General features: G+C 36.6%; 1 protein-coding gene across 1 annotated transcript in view; it reads right to left on the reverse strand.

The window, feature by feature from the left end:
* The window catches only part of KCNH7 (potassium voltage-gated channel subfamily H member 7), a gene marked incomplete at both ends in the record, with an annotated part of 460,182 nt that overhangs the window by 25,564 nt on the left and 418,206 nt on the right, over nt 1-16,412 (reverse strand). Inside the window, 3 exons of the mRNA XM_080927932.1 lie at nt 5,399-5,498; nt 7,103-7,308; nt 10,169-10,421. Of these exons, the coding sequence (XP_080784058.1) occupies nt 5,399-5,498; nt 7,103-7,308; nt 10,169-10,421 (559 nt within the window). The remainder of the gene's footprint in view (nt 1-5,398; nt 5,499-7,102; nt 7,309-10,168; nt 10,422-16,412) is intronic.

A 16,412-nucleotide genomic window follows, 5' to 3' on the forward strand; every position in this document is an offset into this window, starting at 1 on the left:
TGTTCAGGAAATTTCCCCTTTTGCTAAAGAGTTTCAGACTCTTTCCCACTTTATCTTCTATTAGATTCAGTGTATCTGTTTTCCCCTTGAGATTCTTGATCCACTTGGACTTGAGCTTTGTGCAAGATGATAAGTATTGATCTATTTTTATTCTTCTACATAAAGACTGCCAGTTAGTCAAGCACCACTTATTGAAGATGCTTTCATTTTTCCCTTGTATATTTTTGGCATTTATTTTTTGTCAAAGATCAAGTGTCCATAGGTGTGTGGATTTACTTCTTGGTTTTCAATTCTATCCTAGGGTTTTTGCTTTTCCATATGAACTTGAGAATTGCTCTTTCCATGCCTGTGAAGAGTTGTGCTTGAATTTTGATGGAGGTTGCACTGAATCTGTAGATTGGTTTTGGTAAGATGGTCATTTTTACTATGTTAATCCTACCTACCCATAATCATGAGAAATCTTTTCATCTTGCAACCCTATACCCAATAGAGGGCTAATATTCAAAATATATAAAGAACTCAAGAATTTACCTCCAAAAAAATCAACTTACCCAGTTAAAAATGGGGTACATAGCTAAACAGAGTATTCACAATAAAAAAAATTGCACATGGCCAAGAAGCACTTAAAGAAATGTTTAAAGTCCTTAGTCACCAGAGAAATGCAAATCAAAACAACTCTAAGATTCCACCTTACACCAACCAGAATGGCTAAGATCAAAAGCTCAAATGATAGCATATGCTGGCGAGGATGTGAAAAAAGAGGAATACTTCTTCATTGCTGGTGGAATTGCCAACTGGTACAACCACTCTGAAGTCAATCCGGTAGTTCCCCAGAAAATTGAAGATACTTCTACCTAAAGACCCAACTATACCACTCTTGGGGATATACCCAAAAGATACCCCCATAATATCACAAGGACACATTGTCCACCACATTCATAGCAGCCTTATTTGTAATAGCTAGAAGCTGGAAACAACTCAGATTTCTCACAGCTGAAGAACTGATACAGAAAATGTGGTCCATTTACACAATGGCATACTTACTATTCAACTATTAAAATTTGAGGGCATCATGAATTTTGCACGCAAATGAATGGAACTAGAAAATATCTTTTTAAATTAGGAAAGTCACACCCAAAAGGGCATGCATGGTATGTACTCATTGATTAGTGGATATTAGCCAAAAAGTACACAATACCTAGGAAATAACCCACAGACGGTAAGAAGTATAACATGCAGAAAGGCCCAAGTGAGGATGTTTCAATCCACCTAGAAGTGGGAAGAAAACAAGTAAGGGAGGCAGAAGGAGGAATGGACATTTGTGGAAGAGGGGAAGGAGAGGGAAAAGGGAAACAGAATTAGGTAATTAAGGAGAAACAGGAGAGAAACCCAGAAGGCCGGGAGAATGAATGGGAATAAGCAACCTGGGGGGAGGTTGAGGTAGGGGGGGACTCTCTAGAAAGTACCATAGACCAGGGATGTGAGAGACTCTCAAGACTCATTGGGAGTGACCTTAGACTAAATGTCCAACACTGGGGAGAGAGAACTTGAAAAGTCCAGCATTAGTAGGTAGATAGGGTCTCAAGTAGAAAAAGTGCTTTACTAACCCACAGTCAACATTTCTGACTCAGAATTGTCCCTGTCTAAAAGAACTGCAGGGAAAAAAAATAGAGAAGAGACGGAAGAAAATGCAGTCCAATGACAAGCTTGACTCCGGATCCATCTTATGGGGAGGGGAAGCTCCAATGCCTGACACTATTGCTGATGTTATGATGTGGTTGCAGATAGGAGCCTGGCATGGCTGTCCTCTGGACTGAAGTCAGAGACCCTTATGGTTGAATTAGAAGAGGGATTGAAGAGGCTGAAGGGAAGACCAGTAGCCTCAATTAGGCAGACTTCAGGAAGCTCCCAGAGACTAAGCCATCAACCAGGAGCATACACTGGCCTGTTACAGGCCTCTAGCAATATGTAGGAGAGGTCTGTTCATTCCAGCCTAGGTGGGAGAAGATGAGCTAACCCCTCAAGTGACTTGAGGCCCAAGGGAAGAGAGAGGCCTGGGTGGGGAGCACCCTCTTAGAGTCATGGAGGGGGAGCAATGGAATAAGGAACTTTGGGTGGGGAGACTGGGAGGAAGAGATGACTATAATGTAGACAAAGGGAGATGGAGAGAGAGAGAAAGAGAGAGAGAGACAGAGAGCCAGAGAGACAGAGAGACAGAGAGACAGAGAGAGACTGGGAAAGAGGGGGAGGGAGGGGGAGGAATGGAGGGAGGGAGGGGGAGGGAGGGAGAGGGAGGGAGAGATGGGGAGGGAGGGAAAGGGAGGGAGGGAGGGAGAGGAAGGAAAAGAGAGGGAAAGGGAGGGAGGGAGGGGGAGGGAGGGAAAGGGAGGGAGGGAGGGAGAGAGAGAGAGAGAAAGAGAGAGAGAGAGAGAGAGAGAGAGAGAGAGAGAGAGAGAGAGAGAGAGAGAGAGAGAGGAGTTTAAATCACTAAAAATAGATATCAACCTAGTAGATGAATTCCTAAGAAAAATATCCCAAGGAAATAGAGCTAAGAAGAGAACTTGAAATAAAAAGACAATAAAGAGGTTACTCACAGTATTTCTTTTGGGCTTTTCCTCCTCTTCACCCTCCTCCTTCAAATGGCTTAATCTGGTCTAAAAACCACAATTCTCTTGCTTCAGCTCCTGAGCATTAGGCTTATGGACATTTTAACTCTGCATGGCTCATTCATAATTTAAATAGAGAATATTGCACGTACGCCAAGTTTCTGAGAATCAGTATATCCCATTTTTATGAAGTTTACAGTTTACGGGTGGACAACACTGAGAAATTTTAGTTTGAATAACTACAACCAAAATAAAAGCTTCTGACTTGATAAACTGAGTGGCAAATTGAGGAGCTGATAGGAAGTGTCAAGGGTACGATAAAATGCAATAAAAGATTCAAAGAAGGTAGAAGCCAACTCTATGAACAATACACAGACCAGGAGAATCTGTTCTCTTCAGGGAAGAGCCCTTCATAGATTATTCAAACCAAAATTTTCAGTCCTAAATACGTCAATATACACACCATCACATTAACTGAACTCTGTAGATTGCTTGTCTATGTATCTATGTATCTATGTATCTGTATATCTATGTATCTATGTATCTATGTATCTATCTATCTATCTATCTATCTATCTATCTACTATCTATCTATCTATCTATCTATCTATCTATCTATCTATCTATCCATCTATCTATTTGATAATCCTTTTTTCTCCTTCAGTGATGCAGATAAAGGGCAGATTAGACCAGATTAAAAGTAGAAAATGGCAGGTTTATTAGGAGGCATCAGGTGGGTTGATGGATCTCACTCCTCACAGATCAAGGGGATTTTATAGAGTTTAGGTGAGGAGTGATGATACGCCAGCAAGGAGCTGGGATTGTGTCTCAAAAACGGAGCTACTCTTGGGTGGGTTTTTGGAAATGCAGTGGAGGAGTGATGATGTGTCAGCCTGGAGGTTTCTCCAAGTGTGTAGGTGGGGATTCTCTGTGCTGTCAGGGTTGGCCAACTGTGCTGGAGGATGAGCAGGGGTTCCAGCCTACACTAGCTGTCTCATCTACCTATCTAACTGTCTGCCTGCCTGCTTATCTATCTATCTATCTATCTATCTATCTATCTATCTATCTATCTATCTATTATCTATGTATTGTCTCTATATGTGCCTATATCTACATCTTATTTATGTCTATATGTAATAATAATAAAGAAGTCATAAACTTGAGAAGGAGCAAGGGCATAGGAAAAGCTGGAGTGAAAAAAGGGAGGAGTAAAAATGTTGTGAATATAACACCCATGTATGAAACTCTCAAAAAAACTCTAAAAAATAGCTTAAAAGCAACAACAGATGAATATATAGAGCGGGAAGTTCTTAGAGCAATTTAGATATATGGGTCACAGAAATGTATCTGTCTTAAGGAAAAGGTTTCATCATTGCCCATCATGGAGAAAAAAAAATATAGAGTACATTTTACATGGGAAGATGAGTTTGTTGAAACCAAGTTTAGTATTCTAAGAGGGTAGATGCTGATATGTAGACTCAGGATTATGGCTATAGAGATGGAAATTTATGAAGCAATGGACACCTAGATTTGAAAGTAGCAATGCTACAGATACCAGTAACAAGCCTTAACAACACTAGAAATTCTGCATAGTTTGACAAGCTAAGACCCTACATAAGTTTGTGGAACTGATTTGGATGGTATGAACATTTGCAAAGCAATAGGTATTGAGAAGGAGCTGAATTTCAAAGAAGAATTAGGTGATGCCTTTGAGAGCCTAAGAAGTTAGCTTAATAAAAAGTGGGATTCACAGTATTGAAGCTCTTCTGGCCTTTGGTTTAAGACATAAATATCTGTACTTCCCAAATAAGGACAGAATGTAATAAAAGACATATATTATATTAATCAGAGAAAGAGTATATTATATATAAAGGAAGCAGGATATACTTAAAGTCTGGGATATAAGAAGAGAGCTCTGTCTATAAAGTCCTTGTCTCACAAACATGAAGACATGAATTTAATCCCTACAGCCCATATAAAAATAATGAGACATTTCATGTATTTCCAGCAATGGGAAGTAGAGGATTTTATAAGTTCACTGGCTAGCCAGCCTAGCTTAATCTTGAAAACCAGGCCTGAGAAGAAGTCCTAAGGATGTTATCTGGGATAGATTTATGAGTTTGTTTTTTGCCTCTATACACATGTATACTCATGCTGAGCCACATACATGAAGAAAAGAATTCACTCTCAGTGTGCTGCTGTGAGGTTGAGTAAGAAAAGGGCAACATGTTTGTGAGATCAGCAGGAGACAAAGGGAAAATTTCTTCATCAAATCTTTGTCTCAGCTGCCAGGCACACTTCTGTGTGTCTGTATCTAAGATCTTTCTAGAGGGAATTAGTTTCTGTTAGTGACTGATAGTGGAGTCATCCCACTCACTGGTGAAGAGAAGTTCTATTTTGTGCCTTCTTCTACATAATAGATCCTTGTGGTGCTGGCGAGGGGATTAAACTCCTGACCTGAAATGAGAAATCCTCTCTCTCCAAAACACTCTACTCCAAACCGTTAGTCACAGGTATCACCCATTATAAACTTGACTTTTTTCAATCATTTTACCCTGTTTTTCCATTGTTACTGTCCTTGAAGCCATGGAGGGGCTTTGCCGAACGATGCCATTTAAAGATATCAACCCCCAAAAGAAGCAATCTTGTTAGTTTGGGAACAAAAACGATTCTCCTTATCCTATCAAAGCATGAATTAAGTTTACTGTAATCAGAAGCATTTACTCAGGAAGAGCTAGTCACCATCTGCTGTAGATTAAACTTAAACTTTATAAGTAGAATGAATTAATTACCTTTGTCGCCTTCACTTTCAAAGGACAATCTCCTTCTTCGAAGTTTACAGGTGTCCCCTTCAGAATCATTTACAGATTGGGACTGAAGCAAAAGATCAGCCTTTGTTAATGGAACTCAAATATAAACATAGAAAGTTATGCAACGTGAAGATGATGCGTTCGTTATCAGTGTACTTCTTACTATGTCATGTCGCATCAACCTTTTAAATCTCAAGAATTACATTTTTGGAAAGTTGTCTCAAAACTGTAAAACAGATTAATAGTAAAACAGATTGATAGATTCTAGAAATTTCACAATTTTCTTGGGGAAACCATGTTGTGTAGAAGCTATGAGTTTAGAATATTAGGATCTGGCATCAGCATGTAGAGAAAAGCTTTAAAAATTAAAATTTTAGAAAACATAGAAGAACCTGTATTATTACCTACAAAAATATGAATCAATTAACAATAGCTAAGATATATGAATTACATAATAATGAACATGAGATTAAATTTTACAATATGTATATGATTAAAGACAATAAATTTTACATTAAAGACCTTAATTAGTTTCAGCTCTTCTTTTTTCTATTTGATTGTCTGTACAATATCAATCTTGTAAATCAAAACAGAAGCCCCAAACTATTCATTTGGTGTTGTCTGAACATCATTCAAAGGAGTTATCTGAGGATCGTATTTGCTTTTTAGACAAAACGAGAATGAGGTTGGTGACATGTGATGAAGATCACAGTAAATTCCAATTAAAACTCTCATGAAAACATTCTTAAGAATGGGAGATTTCTTAGTGTATGCTTTAATATTTTCAGTGGTTTGAAAAGAAGGAGTTAAATCAGTTGGTGCACTGGAACACTGAATGGCAAGCCTATGACCCTGGAAACTGCTGTTTAAGTTCCTCCCAGTGCCTAGAAATGACTACAATTGCATGGGAACTTAAATCTAGCCCTGTTTTAACTAAGTGCTGCTTTATAGTATATATGTAAATACACTGGGCAAATACCAAGTGGTCAATGTTTGATTTATATGAAATGGGCACTTAGAATAAGAATGGAGTTTCTGAAATTTTGGGGACTAACCTAATAATGAATTGTGAGCTACAATGTAAGTTCTCTGTTCACAGAATAGGACTATTTCAGAAGTCATAGTTCATAGTGGAGCACGGTAAAACCAGACTCTCAAAATTATTTTAGGTTAAGTAATGTATAATAAAATATCATTTCATTTAGACCATCTTTTGTTCATTCCATAGCCTAGATATTTTCTTTATTGTAAGAAAATTAATTCATAGTTTTTTAATTTGAAAATTGAGGTTAGGATAAATTTAAACTTGAATAGAGCTAATCTTTTAAATATCACAGAGAAATCAATATCAACTGGTAATATATGAGAGAATATTTCACTTTCTATGCAAGACAAACTCTTTTAGAGAATTTCTAAAATTCCTTAAAGTCACTCACTTCCTTCTAATAATCAGTATATACAAACTAAGACTATGAATTTCTCCAAGGTCAAATTTATTTGACCCTTTAAAATTATTCAATGTCTTTTAGTACTGAATTTCTTCCCTATAATTTACTGATTTCAATATTCAACTGGCTTTCTCTCTAGGTAATTAATATTGCTAAATGTGTGTTGCATTACTTTGCTTTTCAGAAGGCCTTTGCAAATTTAAGAATGACATTTCGAAGATCAATATTGGACTTCTACCTTTGCACCTTCATGTCTCAGGTTGAAAGTCAGTTCTAGATTCGTCAGGAAGTGATCGGAAAATTCTGGATACATATCCAAGACCTCTAATAAGTCTTCTCGCTGAATCTTATGCAGGTCACAGTATGTAAGTGCTCTTACATCTGCATTCGATTTGCCAGGCTTGGCATAAAGATGAACCATTTCCCCAAAGATATCATTTTTTCCTAAAAATCAACCAAAAGAAGAAAAGAAGGAGGGAAAAACAAAAGAAAGGAAGAAAAGAAAGGGATTAATTTTTTTCTTTATAAAAGTAGGAAGGAGCACTGACCAACTAACAAATTATTGGACCAGATCTCAAATTAAGATACTATACCAACAGGTGCGTGGACAGCAACATTCTGTGTCTGGACCTATTTTCCTATGTTTGTTGCCTGTAACATCTCTGGTTTTGTTATAGTCTCTTACATTTCTTTATGTTGCTAAGCATGTAGGATCTAGAGAACATTATTTTCTTATACCCCTGAGTGCTAGTTATGAGTCTTGCTATATGGTTTTCTAAATCTACTTCCAGATAGAAGTGTTCTGAGGCTGTGAGTCCAGGAATTTGCGAGGCCAAAATGAGTTTGATTCATGATCTCTCTGTTGAGGAGATCAGGTCTGGAGTTTCTACTAATTAACAGTTGTAACATTCCTTAGTATTCTATGACATGGTCAAGTGATATCAATGCACCTTGTTTTTTCAAGTTACCAGTTTTGGATTTGCCTTTAATGTATATATCCATTTGTTTAAAGCATCTAGCTCTTTGTCCTCCACATATATAATCATTGTTTTGGTCACATGCTCTTTGCTGTAAAAGCTTGTGTCTTTTGCTCTCTAACAGGTATATTGGTCCTCTCTGTCACCTCTCCATCACTCCTGCCTAACCATGTGCTGTCTGATATTTAGGTTTATTCAAATGAGAATAATGGGTATTTTCTGAGGACTATGTAAGAGCCAGGCACTGTGTCAAATGTCTAAATAGATTATCACACTACTCCAAAATAATTTTGCAAGGATGTGATTGCTATCCAAAATTTATAAATATTGAAACAAGATTAAAGAGGTAAACTGGTTAGCACAACATCACTTCTTGGTTGGCTGGGGCAGATGAAAGAAAAGTAGCCAGGATTAAAGCCCATTCATTTTGACATTAGAGTCAATATCCTTATCTGCCTAAAATATAAAATCTCACAATATTTTCCAAAATTTCATGGCCATTGTTCTGTTTTTGAGTATCAAGGTACTCACATGGCTTATACCCTTAGTGAATACTCATAAGGCTACTTTTAAAGTCACTTTTAAAGGTCATTAGTAACACTACAAAACAGTACTTTCTTCATATATCCTGAAGGTTCTTTTCAGATTAAGAGAAAAACAACTTCTCTATGCATTATGTTAGCTTTTATATCTCCAACTTTGGAAGCTATCAAGGATGTTTAAACAGTAAAGTTCTAAAAAGTCAAAAATGTTCTTATTTTAAATGAGAACTTAATAAGGAAAAGTCAAAAATAACATTTTAATAATCTATAAAAATTATATTGGAGAGAAGAGATTAGGCACAGTTTAAATAAATACTTATAGACCTATAAAAATCCAGAATTGATGACAATTTTGGTGCTCACATGGAAATTAGGAAAGAAAAGGAGCTCTTGAAATTCTTTAGTTTAGATGGTTTAGTCTAGACTTTTTTATGGCTCTGAACTGTATAAGCATGGGGCTTTTATTTTAATTGCCTACCACGACTATAGATGAATAAGGAGGTAGGTCTGTGATGCTGAGCACCACTGTATAGTCATTGTCATCTAAGCACAGAGGCTAATTGTCCTTCTTGCAGAAGCCATGGCAGACTGGCTTGAGTATCAATCAGCCTCTGCTTCCCATGGCAACCAAGAGAAGCTGTCAGTGCCAAGTCCAGAGAAAACTCTCCCTTGATGAGCAACCAGGTGATATTTTCCTCCTTGGATCTGTATTGGTTTAGAAATCAAAGTTTGTACCATGTCAATTTGGGGATCAAGGGAATAGTTTCAACCTCTTTGATTGGTAGGGCACCTAATGCTCCAGACTCTGGTTCTGCCCATCAATGAACAGATACTTCTCTGCGCTAATGTTCAGATGTGAACTCTGAAACCTGTGTGAAAAGAAACCATTCAACTGCATGTATTGATGGAAAGATTGATAGATTGGGTTGAGCCCAGGGTCTTCACTGTGTGAGGCGAAGACTCTGCCTCCAATCTGCACCTCCAGGCCCACATGCCTAATAGTTAATGTAACTGTGCATTAAATCTATGGGAAAACAGTTAATTTTCACAGACACTGGAGGTAGTGTTACTGTTGGGAGAGGGAGTTTGGTCCTATAGCTATGTGGTCAGAGAGAATGAGAGCAGACTGGGTTTTTTTTTTTTTTTTTTTTTTTTTTTTTTTTTTTTTTTTTTTTTTTGTCCCTCTTTCCATTACCCTAACAGTTCAAAGAAATGTTATAAATTCATATAAGCAGGAGTTGTTTTGAAAGAGACAGATCAGACTAAACAAGGATTTTCCTTTACATATAAAACCATGCGTTACTAATTTTGTATCCTGTCACCCTAGTCCTGATAATATACTCACAGCTTCATTCTACTAAGGGCTCTAGTTTCTTTTCTAAGCATATAAGAAATACATCAAATTTACTAAAATATAAACTTATCTCATGCTACTGTAGAAACATGCTGCACTGAGTATTTCATATTAAGATGCTAAGGGATCAACAAAGGGATCACACATGAAAAGAAAAAACATTGACGGGTTTGTATATTTGGCCTGAAATGTCTAAATAGCTGTCAACAGCTAAAAGGACTCATGAGAATATTTAAATAGTAAACAAAAACTTAGACATTAAGAAAAGAAATTTCTGAAAGAGTAACCTGATATACATTTGAATTGAAATAACGCTTTAAAATGATCAGTGCTAGACCCCTTATCAACCAGTCTATGAACCTATCATTCTAAAGTAATGAGTGGTCACAACCACTCCTGAGATTGTCATTATTTCAGGCTAAAACACTCACCAAGAATAGCTACTACTATGTCATCTTTGAGGATTTCAATGGAGCCTCTGGATAAGAAGTACAGTGCAGTTAGGACATCCCCACAGTGAACAAGGGTGTCTCCTGGAGGGGCATGGGTGGTTTTGAACTTCATTGCCAGAGCTCTAAGGCAGCCTTTACTTGCTCCCCGAAAGGCTTTACAGTTTTGTAGCAACGTCTGGTTTAGATGCAGGCAAATGTCAGCTTGTAAACACTCTGGAAATCCCTTTAAGACCTGAAAGGAAAAAATAGAGAGTTTGATACTACCAGAACACCAGACACTTCAGTTTGAAATAAAGTCTAATTCTTGTTCACAGACCTGCAGATGCAGTAATTATTCGAAAAGTTCGAATATATAAAATACATCATGAAGAATACTTGGTTTGAAAAACATGTCAGAAGATTTAACTCTGTATTGCTCTGTGAATTAGCTGCAGATATTCAACTCAAGGCAAATGTCTCATTAATATGTTTACACATTTCCCATTGCTTCTTTTCCTCTGCATTAGGCCATGTTGTATCATTCTGTGCTTGGATAGAATGTAATGTGACAATCAAAAGGAGAGATGCCTTTTGAAGCAATTTCAAATCAATTTAAACTGCCACCATGGACCTACATCTTAATCAATGCATCTACTGCATTTGCAAATATCACAACCAATGCAATGTTCTTCTAAGTCAATTCTATTTGCAATAGTCATATTTTCTACACACATTATTTACACTAAAATTTTTGACAAACACTGGAAATAAAGGAAAGGAGAACAGTTGATGTACTTTGAAAGTAAAGTTTATTTTTTAGTAATTATAATTGTGCTAGTTTTGAAGGTTTACTGGGTTAATTTAAAATCCAAGGAACAAACTAAGCAATTTTTTTGATGAATGCCCTTCCATTTGAATGGAATAAAGTTATTTTTACAAAATTATCGGTACACTATGGGTTGGGGTCACCCTTTGTTAGCTCTCTGTGCCTTATTTCTGGGGTGTCATACAAGGGCTTTACTTTCTATACTGACTTTCCCCTGCAAGTATAAAGAGTGTACTTTGGAGTGGACGGAGGGAGTATTGTACAGAACAGTTACAGGTCAATAATGTGTTAGGTGATTTTTCTTTTTCTGATATTTATTAGCTCTTAGTATAAAATTCAATTTAACTAAAAGTAATCATAAATTGGTTATAAAGACAATTTGGACATATTTAGTCCATAAAAAATTTAATATTGAGTTATATTTGACTCAAACAACGATTTTCAGTGCTTGAAATATTAAAACAACTACAGGGATCCAGCTTCTACTGAACATTTGATGGAGCTGCCAAATTGACTATGGTTTAACAGGAAAGAATTTTTTAACATATGTGAAGCATAGCAGCCATATTATTATTTTTTATTAATTTTTGTTCTTGGTTTCTTCATCTACAGAGTATAAAGTGTGTTTTGGGAAAAAAAATTTATGAAATTTTTTTTTCTTGAATTTGCCACAGTTTTTGACTTGTGCAAGTCACTTTCCCCATCCATGTTTCTCTGCTACAAGATTAGAGACTTCACACTACTAATGTACATGGCCACTAGACAGCATGCCAGGCATAAGCTCTACTTCCTCACATCTATACTGATAATTCCTTCACCCCATAGGTTTTCTGTTAACCTGACTTAGATCCAATAGAAGTCAAGCCTCCCACTCAGATGACTTTCTGAGCTTGTGTCCTCAAACTCTCCCTCACCTACAACTTCAGGCTCCATCTACATGTATAGATTCCTCCCGGTTTGCCAGGTTTGACTCTCCAATATAACATGCCAACAATTGCCTGGTGTTACCTTATGTTGACGGAGCCACACGTCAATTTAGGTGTCCTCATGGGACCAATGGATGACTGAGCTCTTCTATTATCTGAATCTGAAATGGTTTCAATGACTGTTTTGGCAAGTAGTTCCAAGCTGGAGACAACCTTAGTTTGGACACTGTTTTTTTTCTAAATTAATTGTGATTTCCCTTGGGGATTATATCGGATAAGAATACCAGTGCTTACTAGCATGTGTCCTTTTTCTCCCTTGAAAGGCGCTTTTGGAATCCCCCCAAATAACAGATATGTTCTCTTTAACTAGTTTTGTTCTCTGTTCACTGAGCAGAGTTTAAATGTTTTGTACTCTAGTGTCATTAGTGTGTAGATGACTTCCATGGCATTTTTTTTGTAATCCTATTTCCTATTTCTTACGTGTTACATGTTCTGGTTCACATGGGCTTAAGCTTCATTGGAACTTGTCTTAAATTCATATTGAAAGCAGTCAGTTGACGGAGAATTACAGATACATTTTAGAATCCTAGTCATCCTGGAACTACCCACAGAACCTGAAGGCCACTTGGGAATGTTTCCATGGTAATGGTCTCACGTCCAGTCTTCATTCTGCTAGAATGGACTTCAGTGCAAAGTATTGTATCCAGCCAGAGATGTTGCAGGGCCTTATTTTTTACAGGTGTCAATCACAGTCAATCATACAGACACTGCAAATCAGTTGCCTGCCTATAAAACTTTCGTGTGATATCAACTTCTGCCTTCTTATATATTTAACTTTTTATTGATGCATTTTTGTGAATTTCACAACATGTACCTCAATCCCAGTCATCTCCTTGACCCTTTGTCCCTACCTTTCACCCTTGTATCCTCTACCCTGCTCTCAAAAAAATATGATAGAAAGAAAGAAAAACATCTCATAAATCTCTTGTGGATGTAGTTTGTCAGTCAGTCCCACACTACATCTGTTTGTTCACACTTCATTGCTTGCAAATGTTCATTGCATGAGGCCATTGGTTTTTTTCTGAGACCTCTGGCTTCTGCTACTCTATCATCACTGGTTCCGTACTGGGACTCCTCTTGGACATCTCGCTGTTGCCCTGTGTCATGGAGGTCCTGCAGCTTTTGATTTGTAGGACTCACAGAGTTATGAGCTCCAGCAGTTCTTAGATATGGTGGATGTTGGGGTGGTCCAACTCAAAGCCCTAAATTTGTGCCTGGGTGGTAGCCGAGCTGATCAGCCTGCCAGTTCTCCTGTCCCCATAACCACTAAGGTGAACTCTGCAGTACTGTCCTGGCTGGTGAGGGGCAGAGCCAGTTCTCCCACCGTCATGATCTTGGACAGGGACATTCTACTGTGCTGCCTAGGAGAGGTGCAGAGCCTGCCCATCTGACTGCAGCAGCCAGTGGGGGACAGAGCCAGCTCTCATGACTTTATCTAATTTAATCACATCAGTTGTTCAGGCAACACCGAGTGAGACTTGAAATTCACTTGTTGGATCTCAGAGTAGCTCCATGGCTTAGAATACCTAAGTGGGCCAGTGGTTTTAGAATTTGACTTTAACTTCAGGAAATAATTTTTTTTTAATGGAGAGTGAACAGTTTGGATAATTATAAGAATACAATTTTTTAAAACTGAGAAATAAATAGGTGTTTATTCAAGACACATCAATTCACTATTTCCATTTGGGTTGCATTTTTCATTTCCTATGAAATGTGCCATTTTTTTCTCCTTGCTTTCTTTGCTAAACTTCCTGAATTAGAATCTTTTCATTTTCCACAAGACTGTGAAGATCTTAGCAGGCTCTGCTGATGTAGACAGAAAGAGCTGGAGAGTGAGATATCTCAGTACAAACCATGCCACCAGATAACTTAGTGATGGTACACTCTTGATTGTCAAATTTTGCTACTGCTCAGGTACGTGTCACTGTCTGCTCTGCATCTGGAGCTATTGTTTTATTGAGTGAATCTAATTTTAAAGGCCAAGAAACATCACCTACAATTAGTGTCATGGCTTGCATCTTAGAAAATCAGCTCTTGTCTTTTTAGCACATATTCATGTATTTACTTACATTAATACTTAAATAGCACCAAACACTATGCTGAAAAGAGTCATAATAAATAAAAAATGTTCTGAAAATGTACCTACATAGTCTTCGTGACGGGTTAGACATGATTTTCACAGGTCTGATCAGAATTGTCCACACTGGTCTCCTGTGAAACTAGGACACTGGTGGCATGCATTGGTAACTACAATGGTCATTTACTGAACCTTCAAGTTAGCAGTTAATTTGTGGTTGTGTTGAAGTCCTAATCTCATTTTTTTCTAACCTTGCCACTATAGGACAAATTTTTAGGACTGAAAAATTGCAGAAAACTTTGCTCTGTCTTGTAAAAAGCCACATACCTTTATCATATGTGGTGTAAACCTATTTGTGTTTTGCCTTTTCTTTACTTGAATATGTGAATAAAAATTTGTGATTCTCCAATAGAACAGACATAATATGCAGTCACTGATAATTGGATACTAACCCCAGAAAGCTCTGAACACTCCAGAAACAACTCACAGACTATATGAAGTTCAAGAAAAAACAAAGGCCAAACAAAAAAAAAAAAAAAAAAAAAAAGAAAGAAAATGAAAAACCATTATGCTTAATCTCTACACACCAAGAAAACTTTGACTATTTCCAGGTTACATCTTGTTTTACATGTACTTTATGCTTATTGTAAGATTTTAATCCAAACTATCAAATCTTTAAAAAAATCAAGTACTGACAAAAATGTATTCATATACTTTTATGCAAAAATGCTTAAAATCTGTACATTTATCTTTTTTTAAAGTAAAGTTGTTCAATTTATATAAAAAATGCATGCTTAATCAATCCAGTAAAAAAAAAAAAAACCAAAAAACAATACAATGAACCTTATGATCTATGCAGGTAGACAAGAAAAACAAAATGATGAGAAAAATAAAAAAAATCGTGATTCTCATAACTAAATAAAAATTTGTATGAGATTTTCTCATTTAAATATGAAACACTTGCTGTAATTACTGTAATGTTTTTTAGTTTACCACTTGAGGACTCCAAATGTGAAGATCTTTGAACATGAAGAACCCATTAATAATATGGTATTACCCTTAATGTCACATAAAAAAGGGAGGTAAGAATTGTTACCTTATGAACATGTATGAAATGTGATCAGTAAGTAATTCAGAGGCATCTGATTTCATGGTAGTTTCCCTAATAGTTGTATATTCTACTACACTAGTAATGGCTTGATTGTACCTTCTGGCTATTTGTGCTCATTCTGAACGAGTGTTGTAGCATCACAGCTGAGTACAGGCTGAAGTCTATACAGGCCTGATATTTGTCCCTTGATATACATACTAATCAAATGATATAAAATTAAATTAGTATAAGTTTTTATGTCAGTACCAACAAAACACTTAATGCTATATATTAGGTCACTATGAAAAAGAAATTTGATCTATTCTGATGACAATAGAACTAAAGAACTATTAGGTGTCCTGTATAGGTTTATATCACCTTGGCACAAGCTGAAGTCATCAGAGAGGAGAAAAATGCTTCAATAAGATGGGGCTATAGGCAGTCCTATTGTGCAGGTTTTTAATTAGTTATTGGTGTGGGAGGACTCATACCATTGTGGGTGGTAACATCCCTGGGCTATTGCTATGTGAAAGCAGATTGAACAAGCCATGAGGTTCAAGCCAATAAACAGCACCCTTCCTGTCCTCTGTGTCTGTTACAGCCTCCAGATTACTGCCCTCTTTTATTTCCTGTCTAGATTTCTTTCTATGGTGAACAGTGATTTTGAAGTATGAGTCATATAAACTCTTCCTCCTTAACTTGCTTTTGATCATGATATTTTGTTATAGCGATGGTAATCCTAACTAGGCCAATAGGTTCTTATTAGTGGCATTGAGTGAAAAAAATATTCCTAATCTGAAAAATTGTTCATTAAAATGCTTGAACATTACATGCCACTATGCTCATTGTAACTAGTAAGATTTCAATGCATGTTTTCAAACCTTAAAAAAAAAAATCAAGTACTGACAAAAAATATATTCATACAGTTTTATGCCAAAATGCCTTTAAAAATCTGTGCATGTATCTCTGTTCTTTTAAATAAAGTTGTAAGGAGAAAAAAATGTTTGACCATGCCATTAATATAACATTTTCCACAGAGATAGGAGAGGTATTTATTTGCTTAATAAAATATTACCTCATAGAAAATATTTCTAAATTAAGATCATTTTCATAGTATATTGGCAGCAAACTCTTAATCTTCTTTGAGACAAGAGTCAACATTTGCTGCTTTCTATCTCTGAGAAACACTGTCATGGTGAGTACATTTTCCAGATTCTGTTTAAAAGTGTCAATAATGTATTTTTTTTGTACCCAAACACTTCTCT

The sequence above is a fragment of the Micromys minutus genome (genome assembly GCF_963924665.1).
Source record: "Micromys minutus genome assembly, chromosome: 13".
Taxonomy (NCBI): Eukaryota; Metazoa; Chordata; class Mammalia; order Rodentia; family Muridae; genus Micromys; species Micromys minutus.